This window comes from Amblyraja radiata, chromosome 3, assembly GCF_010909765.2.
Source record: "Amblyraja radiata isolate CabotCenter1 chromosome 3, sAmbRad1.1.pri, whole genome shotgun sequence".
Classification (NCBI taxonomy): domain Eukaryota; kingdom Metazoa; phylum Chordata; class Chondrichthyes; order Rajiformes; family Rajidae; genus Amblyraja; species Amblyraja radiata.
Window position 1 is genome coordinate 108,610,632 of NC_045958.1, and position 14,577 is coordinate 108,625,208.

The 14,577-nt window shown below is 46.6% G+C and overlaps 1 protein-coding gene across 2 annotated transcripts in view; it reads right to left on the minus strand.

Moving 5' to 3' along the window:
• The window catches only part of LOC116971400 (LRP2 binding protein), a 40,377-nt gene extending 26,032 nt beyond the window's left edge, over positions 1-14,345 (minus strand). The window contains exon 1 of one of the 2 annotated variants that reach the window (XM_033018560.1): positions 14,138-14,345. Coding sequence is in view for 1 of the 2 variants with exons in the window: in XM_033018561.1 (XP_032874452.1) it covers positions 14,138-14,142 (5 nt within the window). In the remaining variant the exon portion in view is untranslated. The remainder of the gene's footprint in view (positions 1-14,137) is intronic. The other variant, XM_033018561.1, reaches the window with a different exon arrangement.
• Positions 14,346-14,577: the final 232 nt, after the last annotated feature.

Sequence of the window (14,577 nt, forward strand, 5' to 3'; positions counted from 1 at the left end):
CAATTCTCTGGCTTTCCACTAATCTTTACCATGTTATGTCTTCTCTTTTAGTTTAATGCTACCTTTGACGTCCCTTGAAAAGATCCTGCATCTTCAGAATTATTCCTGAAATTCCTGCCATTGCTGTTCCACCGTCATTCCTGCTAGGGTTCGTTTCCAATCAACTTTAGCCAGCTCTTCCTTCATGCCTCTGTAGTCACCTTTGCTCAGCTGCAATACCGACATATCCAACATCATTTTCTGCCTCCCAAATTGCAGGTTGAATCTTATATTATGATTTTTGCCTCCTAGTGGTTCCTTTATCTACAGCTCCCAAATCAAATCCGGTTCATTACACAACACTAATCCAGAATTGCCCTTTCCCTGGAGCAGCTGCTCTAAGAAACCATCTTGTAGGAAGGATACAAATTCCCTCTCTTGGGGTCCAGTACCAACCTGATTTTCCCAGTCTACCTGCATATTGAAATCCCCCATGACCACTGTGACATTGCCTTTCTTACATGCCGATTGTATTTCCTGATGTAATTTGTACCCTATATCCTGGCTACTGTTTGGGGGCCTGTAAATAACTCCCACCAGGGTCTTTTTACCTTCAATTTCTTAGCTCTACCCACAAGGACTCTACTTTTTCTGATCCTATGTCACCGCTTGCTAAGGATCAAATTTCATTCCTTAGCAGCAGAGCTACCCCACCCCTCTGCCCACCTGTCTGTCTTTTCAATAGGACATGTAACCTTGGATATTCAGCTCCCAGCTCCAATCCTCTGTCAGTCACACCTATGTAATGCCCACATCGTACCTACCAATTTCTAACTGTGCTTGAAGCTCATCTACTTTGTTCCTTATACTACGTGCATTCAAATACAACACCTTTAGTTCGGTATCCACCAATCCTTCTCTCACATTGGTCCCAATTTTACCTGGCCTTAGATTTACCTGACCTTAGGTAGATGGGAGGTCAGCACCGCATTCTAGCTGATGAGAGGACCATTCAGTTGCCTGGTAACAGCTGGGAAGAAACTGTTCCTGAATCTGGAGGTGTGTGCTTTCACACTTCTGTACCTCTTGGCTGATGGGAGAGGGAAGAAAATGGAGTGACCGGGGATGAGACTAGTCCTTGATTTTTATGCTGGTGGTATTGCCGGGGTAGCGTGAAGTGTAGATGGAGTCAATGGAAGGGAGGATGCATTATGCAATGGTCTGGGGTATGTCCACAACTCTGTAATTTCTTGCAATCTTGGATGGAGCTGTTCCCAAAGCAAGCTATGATGCATCCCAATAAGATGCTTTCTCCGGCACATCTGTTTTAATTTATACTGTTCAATAATCTGGGTATCACTGCCAAGGAGACCATTTATTGTTCATCTAACCTTGCCGTTGAACCCAGTGGCTTGCTTTGACATTTCTGGGGGCGCCGAAGTCAACACTTTGGTGGCTCTGGAGTCACATTTCAGCCAGACTGGATGAGGGTGCCTTATCTATTAACCTGTCGTGAACTAGATCAGCTCATTTTGTGCGGTATTCCTTCACAGTGACCAGTTTACTTAAAATTCATAACCATTAATTGAACTTAAATTCCACAGCTGCCATATGGGATTTGAACCTGGGTCTTTGGATAATATCCTAGTCAGATATATTTAGCACTGCACCACCACCAAACATTTAGATAATCCTATCTTCCATTGTGAGATGGTGAGAAATAAAATGAAGACAGCATTAAGGATCCAGAATGGTACAGGGCTTAAAACTCACACAATTTCTCCAGCTTCTAGTTCACAGATGGGAAATATGTAAGAATTACATATAGAATTATAGAAGGTGGAAGAAGTCATTCAGATCCTCATGCTTCTTCCACTTTTCAATAAAATCAGGGATTATCTGACATTGGTCTGAAGTCCAATTTCCTGTCTGATTGCTATAATCCTGATTTTAAAATGGCCAGTAATTAGTTTATCTCAGCTTTGAATCTGTTCACTTGCTTCCAAAGATTCACAGCCCTCTGAAGGAAGAAATTCCTCCTTATCTCAATCTTAAATGGGTTGATTGCTTATTCAGTATACCAAATCCTCTGCTTGCTAAGAAGCCTTAGGAAGTTAGGCATTTCTCCAACAACTCCCACCAACTCTTCCATAGATGCGCCGTAGAAAGCATTTTATCGGGATGCATCACAGCATGGTTTGGGTACAGCTCCATGCAAGACCGTTCGCAATTGCAGAGAATTGTGGACGCTGCCCAGACCACCACACAAACCAACCTCCCTTCCATTAACTCCATCTACCCAATCAAGGACCAGTTCCACCCCGGACACCCTCTCCCCTCCTCTCCCATGACACAAGAGGTACAGAAGTGTGAAAACACACACCTCCAGATTCAGGAACAGTTTCTTCCCAGCTGTTATCAGGCAACTGAACCATCCCATCACCAACTGGAGAGGGTTCTTGATCTACCTCATTGTAGACCCTCGGGCTATTTTTAATCCTACTTTACCTTGCACTAAACATTAGTCCCTTTATCCTGTATTTGTCCACTGTGGACGGCTTGATTGTAATCATGTATAGACTTTCCGCTGACTGGATAGCACGCAACAAAAAAGCTTTTCACTGTATCTGGGAACACAAGACAATGAACTAAACTATTCTGAATCCACACTATTCGCCCATCCCCCACCAAGAGATACGTCCTCACAGAATCTACTCGAAAACATCAAGATTCCACAAAACAAAACACAAAGTGCAAGTCGTCTATCAATTCCCTCCACAAATGCTGCATCTGTCAAGAGAATTGACACGTGGTGTTTTGCGACTCTCCAGTCTAATGAAGGGTCCCGGAACAAAACATTGTTTGTCCATTGCCTCCACGGATGCTGCCTGACCCGTTGAGTACCTTTAAACTTTGTGTTTTATTGAACATTCCCGCATCTACAGTGTCTCCAAGACACCCCAGTATCTCATGAGTATCAATAAAATAGTAAGATTAAACGAGAACTTACCAGTTCGAAGTTTGATCGTTATTTTATGTGGAGTAACGTTGAGGGATTACGTGAAGAACCCGCCAGGACGCATGCGTGTCATTCTTCAAAGCAGCGGTGTGAAATCACAGATAACAGTAATGACCTGAACATAGTAAGATTAGAGAAAAAAGGATACCAGTTGAACTTTATGATCGAGGGTGGGAGCGGAGGGCACGTAATCCCTCAACGTTACTTCTCATAAAATAACGATCAAACTTCGAACTGGTAAGTTCTCGTTTAATCTTACTATTTTACTTCGGAGTCACGTGAGTGACTACGTGAAGATTTCAAAGCTCTGTGATTTCATGCCGTGGAAACGAGTCCATGCCTCACAACTGCCTTAATTGACTAAGGGAGGAAATAGTGTTAACGTATTCAAACATGAATGCGACATTGAAATTCCATGATGAACTATTAACAACAATTATAGCCCCTGTCTTATGGGGTAATCATGATACAGATCTAATTTTGATTCTGCAATGTCACAGGTTTAACCACTGGTTTTCTCTTATGACCATCCTGCTGTCCCCAGGATTTGGTCCATAGGTACGTCCAATTCCTTTCTGCTGATGTAGCTACAGCCCTGGTGGTCTGAGATTTGAATATGTTAGTATCCACCCCAGCAGCTGTAAAACCTGTTTCAGCCATCTCATTGCCTCTGTGCTGTTTAGAGTTCTCTATGTATAAGAACAAATGTCTCATAATGCATAGGCAATCATCTATTGGGTATGCACTGAACTCTATATGAGGCCTGACGATCCCGGTCTGTTCTGTTAAACTCATTCGTGGATGTAAAAAGTTATTTTACTCGTAGAAGAGGTGTTACTATCCAGCCTTGATTTATGTAAAGACTGAATTCTGTGTGCTGAGACCAATGCCATAAGCATGACCATGTCATGTGCAAGTCTATGCAGAGACAGAGCTGTAGCTGGTGACCAATTCCTCAGTAATGTTGGACTATACTCATATACCATATAAGGGAAAGTAGTCCTTGGGGATAATATTAAAAATTCCCCTCATGAGTTTAGTCACCAGGGGGTGAGACCTGACAGAATGACGCTCTGATCCTTGCCCCAGAATACTGAAAAGGCACTACTGGCGCAGTTTGTGGCACTAAACTGAGCCCCTCATCATAGTGGAGGCTAGCCAGGAATTTCAGAACAGAGTTATGTTCGTCGTACAGTAGTGATGTTGTTCCTAGAACAATATTTCCCACTTCCTGATGTGGACCCGATATAGTTTCTTCGTGGACTGCCTGTGAGCCGCTGTATATGTTCATTGTTCGGTTCGTTAGTCCCAGGTCCGGAAATGGTTACTTAAGATTCTGCTGACGAACACATTTGTCCTATTATGGTAGGGATGATTTTCCCGCCCGTTACGGGATGAAGCAACAATCTGGTTATTTCGGAACGGAGAGCCATGTTTAGTTGTATTTTGCGTAATACCCGACTGATGAGGCAGAAAGGAGGGAATGCATAGAAAGAACAATTCCCCCCTCCCCCCCCCCAATGCAGCGAGAAGGCATCCATCGCTGATGCCCCAGTCTGATTCCCAAGAAACACAGATAGGCAACTGGTGATTAAGCCGAGATGCAATAGATCAATCTCTGGTGTTTCATATCATGCTACAATATCAGCAAACACTTTGCGGTCCAACATCCATTCGATGTTTGTCATGAATTTGCGTGACCTGGTGTCTGCCACTAAATTTGAGGTTACCTGGTAGGTAACTAGCTGATATTCAAATGTTTTTCTGAATACACCATTGCCAAATTGTGTTAGCCGGATTATCACATGATACCGATTTGATTCCACCCATGTAGTTAGTATATGTCATCATGGTGGTGTTATCAATCTGTAGTCTAACATGCAGGTGATGCATTTCTGAACAGTATGATTTTAGTCCATAGAACGCACCCAACATTTCCAAGTAGATTATGACATGTATCTGAAGCAATGATGCTTCTTGTGCATCCCATCTATATCCACAACTAGAGATGGGGTTTGTAACACGCCAACCATGAACACTGGCATCAGTTTGTAGCACCACTGAATGGTTGCTGACAATAATAGGGTTTGAACAATGCCCAATATTTCCCCTATCATGGTAATTCCGTGATTGCTTAGATTGGTAGCCTCATTGGTCTCTACACATGACCAGTATTGATTTTAAGTGCTTATACCTTTGTCCTTGTAATTATTGGTAATACAAAGGTCAAACAGTGTGGCTGGAAAGGCCACAGTATTGCCAATTACCCTTGCTACCAGTCGAATAGGTGGTTTACTGATGTCAATGAGGTTGTTGGCCTCAGTTAAGTCTGTACCTTCCTTTGATAAGTTACCCACATGTAGACTAAGTCAAAGGTGAACCCCAAGTAGTCCTTAGTGGTGGAAGGTGTTAGCTTAGAATTAATAACGTCTATAATCCTTCCGCATAGGCACCGTATAGTAAGCATCTTTTAATGGATGCAATCCATAAAGTAGCCTATGGAATCAATTGTTTGGCAGTAACAAAGGTTTCCAATTTCGAATGAATTTACTGCACAATGTATTCAGGTTTGTCAGACCTGAATGATTGGTAACCACATCTTTTCGTTTTTCGTAAAGATATTGACACGAATTCCAAAGAGTCGTGTTGGGATTTCCCCATGATTCCCTAGCATCTAACCTCTCCAGTTCAGCATGCGCTTCCAGTTTTTCTTATCGTGAAGGCACGAACATTCAGTTCGGTACATGCTGAACCGGGAAATTTTGTGCACAAATTCAATTGTATATCCCTGAACACTAGGTAGAAAATAAGTGTTAGTAGTTATTGCACTCCATGCCTCCCAAGAAAATGTAATCTACACACCAATTTGTGTCATTTACACCTCCTGTTTTTTGGAAGAGACTAGACCCCCCTACCTCCATGGTGACCAGTGGAAAGTTTGTTTTCTTCCTTGCAGTCGCCGTAGAGGTTGTGGCGTCAGTTTTTGGATTTGGGGTTGCATGTCTTCCACGAAGGCCGGTCTGGGCCAGGCCTAAAAGACCTGTCCTGTAGCCCGGCCTTTGAGCTTTCACCAGCTTCTGTGTGTCTTCCTGCTGGTGGGTGCGTGGAGGTGCTGTTGTCGTGTGTAGGAGGTCCTGCCTGTTGCCGCCTTTATGAGCCCCAGGGTATTGGCCTCCTTATTGAGCTCTTTTACCTGTTTTGACAGGTTGCCCCCAAGTAGTAATATTGGTGGTTTAATCCCTCCAGGTCTGCACAGCTCTGCAAACTTAGGGATTAAAGCTGGGCGGATGGCGTTCTCCTGAGACTATTAATCTCATACTCCGTATTGCAGAATAATGCCACAACGTCTTAGCTAAACATCCTGCCTTCTGACTCCCGTTCCAATGTGTTTTCAGATGTAACTGTTCACCGTGGGAAATATTTGAGGGATACCCATTTTCCAGTGCCAAATATTTGGCAGTAGTGTCTATTACAGCCATGTTCCTGTAGTTGTTTTTAGATGTACAAACTAGGACTCCTTTTCCAGAAGGTTTCCTTGTTCTTGCACCCCCTGCACACTGATTTCTTCCTTCAGCAAAACCCCTCTTCAGAGCCAGCCCAGAATTGGCTCCCAGTACTCCCCTCTGTCGAGGGAGATGCACTGTGCAGCCCTGATAAGGTGCTGCCATGGGTGCATTATATACCCATTGTGACTAGACTCCATCTCCCAGAGTCTGTCACAGTGGAGCATGTGCTCCATAAGCCGCTCCATTTGGCCCCAGTAACGCTGGTCCCCGCGGCATTTCTTTGCAGTTCGACTTGTCAGCCAAGTCGGGCACAGCTGATCCCACTAACGGTGATCTGGTGCCGTCAGCCGCTGCTGGCTGTCCGCAACTCCGTAGTTCTTCCCAGCCAGTGCAGCCCTTGTGGACTCCAGTCCATAGTTTCCCCCTGTGAAAAAACAGCACGGGAAACAAAGCATGACCGCAGTAATTCCCTTGCCTGTCGGTCTTGGTTTTAAAAACTTGCCACTGCAGGGGAATACTCCCCCGCCTGCCGTTTTGACTTGTCAGAGTCAACGGCTCTGTCTGTGTAGTCTTCCCGCCCGGCCGTGGTGTTGATCTGGCCGGTGCGGGTGCCATGTCGGGCACAGCTGATCCCACTCACGGTGATGCTGGTGCCTTTAGCTGCTGCTGGCTGCCCGCAACTCCGCGGTTTCCCCAGCCAGTGCAGCCCTTGTGGACTCTTGTCCATATTTTCCCCCTGTAAGAAACCGACACGGGAAACAAACATGACCGCAGTAATTCCCTTACCTGTCGGTCTTGGTTTTAAAAACTTGCCGCTGCAGGGAAATGCTCCCCCCGCTTGCCGTTTCAACTTGTCAGAGTCAACGGCTTTGATCTGTGTAGCCTTCCCGCCCGGCCGTGGTGTTGATCTGGCCGGCGCGGGTGCTAAGTCGGGCACAGTTGATCCCATTCATGGTGATGCTGGTGCCTTCAGCTGCTGCTGGCTGCCCGCAACTCCGTGGTCCTCCCCAGCCAGCTTTAGACGCAGACCTTGTGGACTCTATTTTTGTCCAGTTTCCCCCTGTAAAAACAGCGCGGGAAACAAAAATGACCGCAGAGTAATTCACTTACCTGTCGGTCGCGGTTTCAAATTTACCGCTGCGGGGGAACGCTCCACCCCGCCTGTCGTTTCGCAATGCGTGAAGCGATATGGCACGCATGCGTCCTGGCGGGTTCTTCACGTAGTCACTCACGTGACTCCGAAGTAAAATCATCAGTCATATCTCCAAACTCCAGAGAATATTGTGCTCAATCTTCCCTCATATGACAATCAGCTCATTGCTGGATGTGCGGGAAAGAACTGCAGATGCTGGTTTAAATTGAAGGTAGACACAAAAGGCTGGAGTATCTCAGCGGGACAGGCAGCATCTCCGGAGTGAAGGAATGGGTGAAGTTTCAGGTCGAGACCCTTCTACAGACCTTGCTGGAATCAATTTGCTCAGCTCATTGCTTCTAAGAAAAGAATTGCATGCACTGCATCGCCACCAGATTTTAATCCATTTTTCCATAAAGGGGCAGCACAGTGGTGCAGCGCCAGAGACCCGAGTTCGATCCTGACTACAGCTCTGCTGTATGGAGTTTCTCTGGGTGCTCTGGTTTCCTCTAACATTCCAAAGACTTGCAGGTTTGTAGGGTAATTGGGTTCTGTAAATTGTCTCTAATTGTACAGGTGATTGCTGGGGTCAACGTGGGCCGAAGGGCCTGTTTTCACTTAATATCTCCTAAACTAAAAGCCTATATTGTATGGCTACATAGAAACAAAAGAAGCATCAGTGGCTAAGCAATATAGGTGGAATGTTAATAGCACATTTGGAAAAGTTTGTAAAATTACACAAAATCACCATATTCAATGGGTGGCCTGCAAACCTGTCCGGCCCGTGTGCGGTACGAATCCGCCTCGCCTCCTTTCACCGGGTAGTAAATTGGGGAAACGACCGGCGATGCGACAGGCAGGGAAGGTGAGGAGATAGGGAGCTGGTCGCCAAACGCCGCGGGGAGGCCGCGGTGGAAAGGTTAGTTGGCAGTGGATCCACGGGACCGACCGTGGGAGGGTATACAAAACGCGGGACATCTGTATACGGAGTCGCAGGACGCGGCTCCTTCACCGGAAGGATATGTTGACGGTTGCGGCTGTAGATGGCTCTGTCCGATTCAACCAGATAGGAGCGCGGTTCTTTAGCAGGGCCGTAGATGTGACCCAGACGTGCATGGCCCTTGTTGGTCTGGAGACGGACCACTTGTCCACGTGCGAGAGGTTGAAGTGGCTTGCTGGATTTGTCAAAGAAGCGTTTCTGTGGGTCACATTTGAATTGGAGTTGTTTCTGGACTGCAGGTGGGGAACGAACTTGTGGCTGCAAAAGCTGCTGGGACACAGGCAGCGGAGCATGGGTTTGGCGAGAAATCAGTCGTTGGGCTGGGGAACCCAGTATGGGATCCCTTGCAATGTTCCTTTGGTTGAGCAGGTTCAGGTATACGTCTGATTTTACAAGTGCACCATAGATGCGCAGACCCGTACCTTAAAGTTTTATATTGTTAAAGGGGATTCAGAGACTTTGCTCGGTATCAATGCATACCACGATCTAGGCCTGGTATACTTTGGCCGCGCTGTCCATCAACTCTTTCTCGCTGACGGGCCCACTCAACAGGTACGCTCTCAATACAAAGAACTGTTTAACGACGAGCTTGGAAAGTTGCCTATCAAATACCACATTGTTGTCGATCCCAAAGTCACTCCTGTGGTCAGAGTACCACATCGTGTTCCGCATGCCATGCGTGACAGAGTACACAATGAACTCAAGTTGATGGTCTCCATGGGTGTTATTGCTGAAGTTACTGACCCATCTGACTGGGTTTCCACCATGGTGGTCGCAACAAAGAAAAACAAGGAGGAGATCCGTATCTGCATAAACCCCAGAGATCTTAACACTGCCATCAAACGCCCGCATTACCCAATGCGAACAATAGAGGAAATTGCTGCTCAGATAGGCACGCATCAGTATTCTCCGTTCTAGATGCCAAAAGCTCGTTTTCGCAGATTCCATTGGACCCAGAATCGTCCAATCCCACTTCTGACACCATGTAATGAGTTGACACGAACACATATAAAGATACAACACATGTTTATTAAATCTACTTACAGCAAGGATCTGCAAACATTACATTTCCTAGCTGCTACACATACTAACTAGCGTAGGCAAGCTCTTGATAATATAAAGCACATACTAGGCAGAGTCACTACTAACAAGCATTATAATTGGCTAGTATGAAATAGCCAATCTACATGTACCATCGATGTAAATTTACCATAATTCTGTAACAGCAATCTCCAAATCCATCTGCAATTCTATTCTTCCTACAAAATTGAATAATCACACATTTCACATCATTTTGTTGCATCTGGCATCTTTCTGCCTTTTCCCTTTTAACCGGTGTATCCCATTGTACTGACTACGTTCATAAGCTCAAACGTTCATACGTGATAGGGGAAGAATTAGGCCATTCGGCCCATCAAGTCTACTCCGTCATTCAATCATGGCTGATCCAACTCTCCCCCTCAACCTCATTCTCCTACCTTCTCCCCATAACCCCTGACACCCATACTAATTAAGAATCTATGTATCACTGCCTTCAAAATATCCATTGAATTGGCCTCCACAGCCGTCTGTGGCAATGAATTCCACAGATTCATCACCCTCTGACTAAACAAATTCCTCCTCATCTCCTTCCAATAGGTACGTCCTTTTATTCTGAGGCTATAACCTCTGGTCCTAGACTCTCCCACTAGTGGAAACATCCTCTCCACATCCACTCTATCCAAGCCTTTCACTATGTTCGCTTTATAATTTACTTTCCCACTTGTTTTCATATCAGCAGGAAATTTGGATACATTATACCAGTACTTTCGTTTAAGCCTTTAATATGGCTGCACATAATTAAGCCCCGACACTGATCCCCCAGGTAACCCCACTGATTACAGCTTGCTAACTTGAAAATTATCCAATTATCCCCACCCTTTGCTTTCTGTCTGTAAACCAATTCAGTTATAAAGGGTGCGATCAGTGTGTTGCTGCAAGTAAACAGACAACAGCTCATTACAACGCAGTAAAATTACAAACTAATCGCGCTAAATTGTAAAACAAAACAGCAGATGCTGGAAATGTAAAATAAAAACAGACAAGGCTTAACGTTTTCAGCAGGTCAAGCCACTCCTGTGAGCAGAGAAACCGTTTATGGTTCAAGTCAAATATCCTGCATCAGAACCAAGTTACAGTCTGAGGAAGGATCCCAACGCGAAAATCTGACTATCGATTCCCTCCACAGACGCTTCCTGATCTGCTGAATTCCTCCTGCACCTTATGTTTTGTCCAGCTTGTGCCAGGCATCAGCAGTGATTGAGGTCCAAAGATGAACAACATTGCCAAATAGCAGAGAAAGGGGTAATGTTTCTCAACCTTATGGTGAACTCTGGAGAGATGAAAGAAATATAGAAACATAGAAAATAGGTGCAGGAGGAGGCCATTCGGCCCTTCGAGCCAGCACCGCCATTCATTGTGATCATGGCTGAAGCATTGTAAATGTCTGGAGTTTTTTTCCCCCCCACTGTGTACGGGTGCCAATCTTAGCTTTGTGCTGCCATTTTTAGATTTGAGTCAAAGATAAACACAAAGTGCTGGAGTAATTCAGCAGGTCAGGCAGCATGTCTACTGCATTTCGTTGTCTACTGCATTTCGTTGTCTCTGTACTGTACACTGACAATGACATCTAAAGTTGAATCTGAATCTAAAACCTGGGAGTGCACGTTCCGAACATGATGCCAACCTTAATGAATCTCCTCTGCCTGCATATGATCCATATCCCTCCATTCCCTGTACATCCATGTGCCTATCTAAAAGCCAGTCAACGTCACTATCGTATCTGTCCCCACCACCACCCATGGCAGTGCGTTCCAAGCCCCCACCACCCTCTGAGTAAAAAAAAACTTGCCTCACACATCTCGTAGCACAAGACAGGCCACTTTTCCCACAATGTCTATGCTGAACATGATGCCAAGACCATCACTTATCTACCTGCACATAATCCATATCCTTCCTTCCATTGCCTGCATTTCCACGTGCCTTTCCAAAAATATTCTACATGCCACTAACATATCTGCTTCAACCACCACCCCTGGCAGTTGTCCAGGCAACCAGCGCCTCTGTGTGAATAAACTTACTCCGCACATTTCATAGAACAGAACGGCACAAGAACAGGCTCTTCTGCCCACAATGTCTATGCTGAACATGATGCCAAGACCGAAGATAGACGCAAACTGCTGAAGAAACTCAGCGGGTCAGGCAGCATCTTTGGAGAAAATGCCAATCCAAAAGCCATTCAATGCCACGATAGTATCTGGCTCCACCATCACCACCCCTGGCAGCATGAACCAGGCCCCCATCACCACCCTCTGTGTAAAACAGCCACCCCACACGTCTCGTAGATCAACAGTACAGCACAAGAACAGGCCCTATGGCCCACAATGTCTGTACCAATTTCACGTTTTATGTGCTGTATCTCTCAACTAAACAAAGATGCTGCCTGACCCGCTGAGTTACTTGAGCACTTAGTGTTTATCTTTGACAGGATCAGGCCCTTCGGCCCACATTGCCTGTGCTAAACATGATGCCAAGACCAAGTGTTATTCCTCCATTCCCTGCACATCCATCCAAAGGCCATTCCACACCACTATTGTTTCTGCCTCCACCCCTGGCAGCATCTTCCAGGCACCCACCACCTCTTTTTAGAGATACAGTGCTGAAATAGGTCCTTCAGCCCACCGTCCGCGCCAACAGTGATCACCGTCACACTAGGGACAATGTACAATGTACAAACACCGTACAGACAGCAGCCGTAGTCAGGATTGAACCTGGGTCTCTGGCGCTGTCAGGCTGCAACTCTACCCCTGCGCCACCATGCCGCCCAAAGTCACTCCAGTACTTTGTGTCCGTCTTTGACAAGAACAGGCCCTTTGGCCCACAATGTCTGTGCCAATTTCACGTTTTATGCTCTGTATCTCTCAACTAAACTAAGATGAGAGAAAAAAAATTCACACAGAGAGTGGTGAATCTCTGGAACTCTCTGCCACAGAAGGTAGTTGAGGCCAGTTCATTGGCTATATTTAAGAGGGAGTTAGATGTGGCCCTTGTTGCTAAAGGGATCAGGGGGTATGGAGAGAAGGCAGGTACAGGATACTGAGTTGGATGATCAGCCATGATCATATTGAATGGCGGTGCAGGCTCGAAGGGCCGAATGGCCTACTCCTGCACCTATTTTCTATCTTTCTATGTTTCTATGTTGTCTGACCCACTGAGTTACTAGAGCACTTTGTGTTTATTTTTGACAAGATCAGGCCCTTCGGCCCACATTGTCTGTGCTTAATATGATGCCTGGACCCACTCTTAACTGCCTGGACATGATCCATATCCCTCCATTTCCTGCATATCCATGTGCCCATCCAAAAGCCATTCAACACCACTATCATATCTGCCTTCACCAGCATCCAGGCATCCACCATCACCCTCTGTGTTAACCAGCCACCCCGCACGTCTCATAGAACAGTACATTGCAAGAAAAGGTAATTCGGCCCACCATGTCTGTGCTACACATGATGCCAGGACAAAGTCTTATCTGCCTGCATTAAATCTATATCCCTCCATATCTGTGTGCCTATAGAAAAGCCATTCAAAAGCCATTCAGCACCACTATCATATCTGCCTCCTCCACCAGAACCACCCCTGGCAACATGTTCCAGGCACCCACCACCACCACCCTGTGTTAAACAGCCACCCCGCACATTTCACAGAACAGCACAACACAAGAACAGGCGCTGTCTACTGTACTAGAGTTTGGACTGATTGTATCTATGTATGGTGAACGTAGAACTGTACAGCACAAGAGCAGGCCCTTCGGCCCACAATGTCATAAAGTCATAGAGTGATACAGTGTGGAAACAGGCCCTTCGGCCCAACTATCTATGGTGAACGTAGACCAACCGGTACATCACAACAACAGGCGCTGTCTATTGTATTTGTGTTTGGACTGATTGTATCTATGTGTGGCGAACATAGAACAGTACAGGTCAAGAGCAGGCCCTTCGGCCCACAGAGTCATAGAGTGATACAGTGTGGAAACAGACCCTTCGGCCCAACTTGCCCACACCGACCAATATGTCCGGCGTGGACTGATTGTATCTATGTGTGGTAAACATAGAACAGTACAGCACAAGAGCAGGCCCTTCGGCCCACGTTGTCCGTGCTGAACATGATGCCAAGACCTAGTCTGTCTGATCCATACCCCTCCATATCCATGTGCCCATCGAAAAGAAGTTCAACACCACTGTGTATCTGTCTCCACCAACGTGTTCCAGGGGCTTCATCACCTTCACCCCTGAGTCAGTGTGGAAACAGGCCCTTCGGCCCACCATGTCGGTGCTGAACATGATGCCAAGACCAAGTCCGATCCATACCCATCGACAACCCACTCAACACCACTGTGGACGGTATCCGCCTCCTCCCTCCCTCCCTCGGTCGGTCAGTCAGTCAGCGTGAAGCAGCCTCACCACATCGTCGTTGTCCGTGCTGAGGCGGGGGCTGCGGCAGCAGTGGTGGTTCGGGGCCCCCAGATGCATGCAGTGAGTCGGTGCTGCTGGAGGGGCCGCGCCTGGGGCACTGGGGCACTGGAGCCGCCGCCGCCGCCCGGCCCGACCCGACCCGACCCGCCTTTCAGATGATGCACCCACACCCGTTCCCATGGACACCGTTGCCAGGCAGCCGCCAGGTCCGCCTCTTTGTTCCCTTCCGGACGCTGCCGCGGCCTTTAACGTCCCCCTGTGAGCCGCGGGTGCAAGTTCCGGCCCGACTCCTAGTCCTACACATCAACTCAAGGAGATACATAGATACATAAACACATAGACAATAGGTGCAGGAGTGGGCCATTCGGCCCTTCTAGACAGCACCGCCATTCAGGTTTGTGGGTTAATTGGCTTGATTAATTGACGAT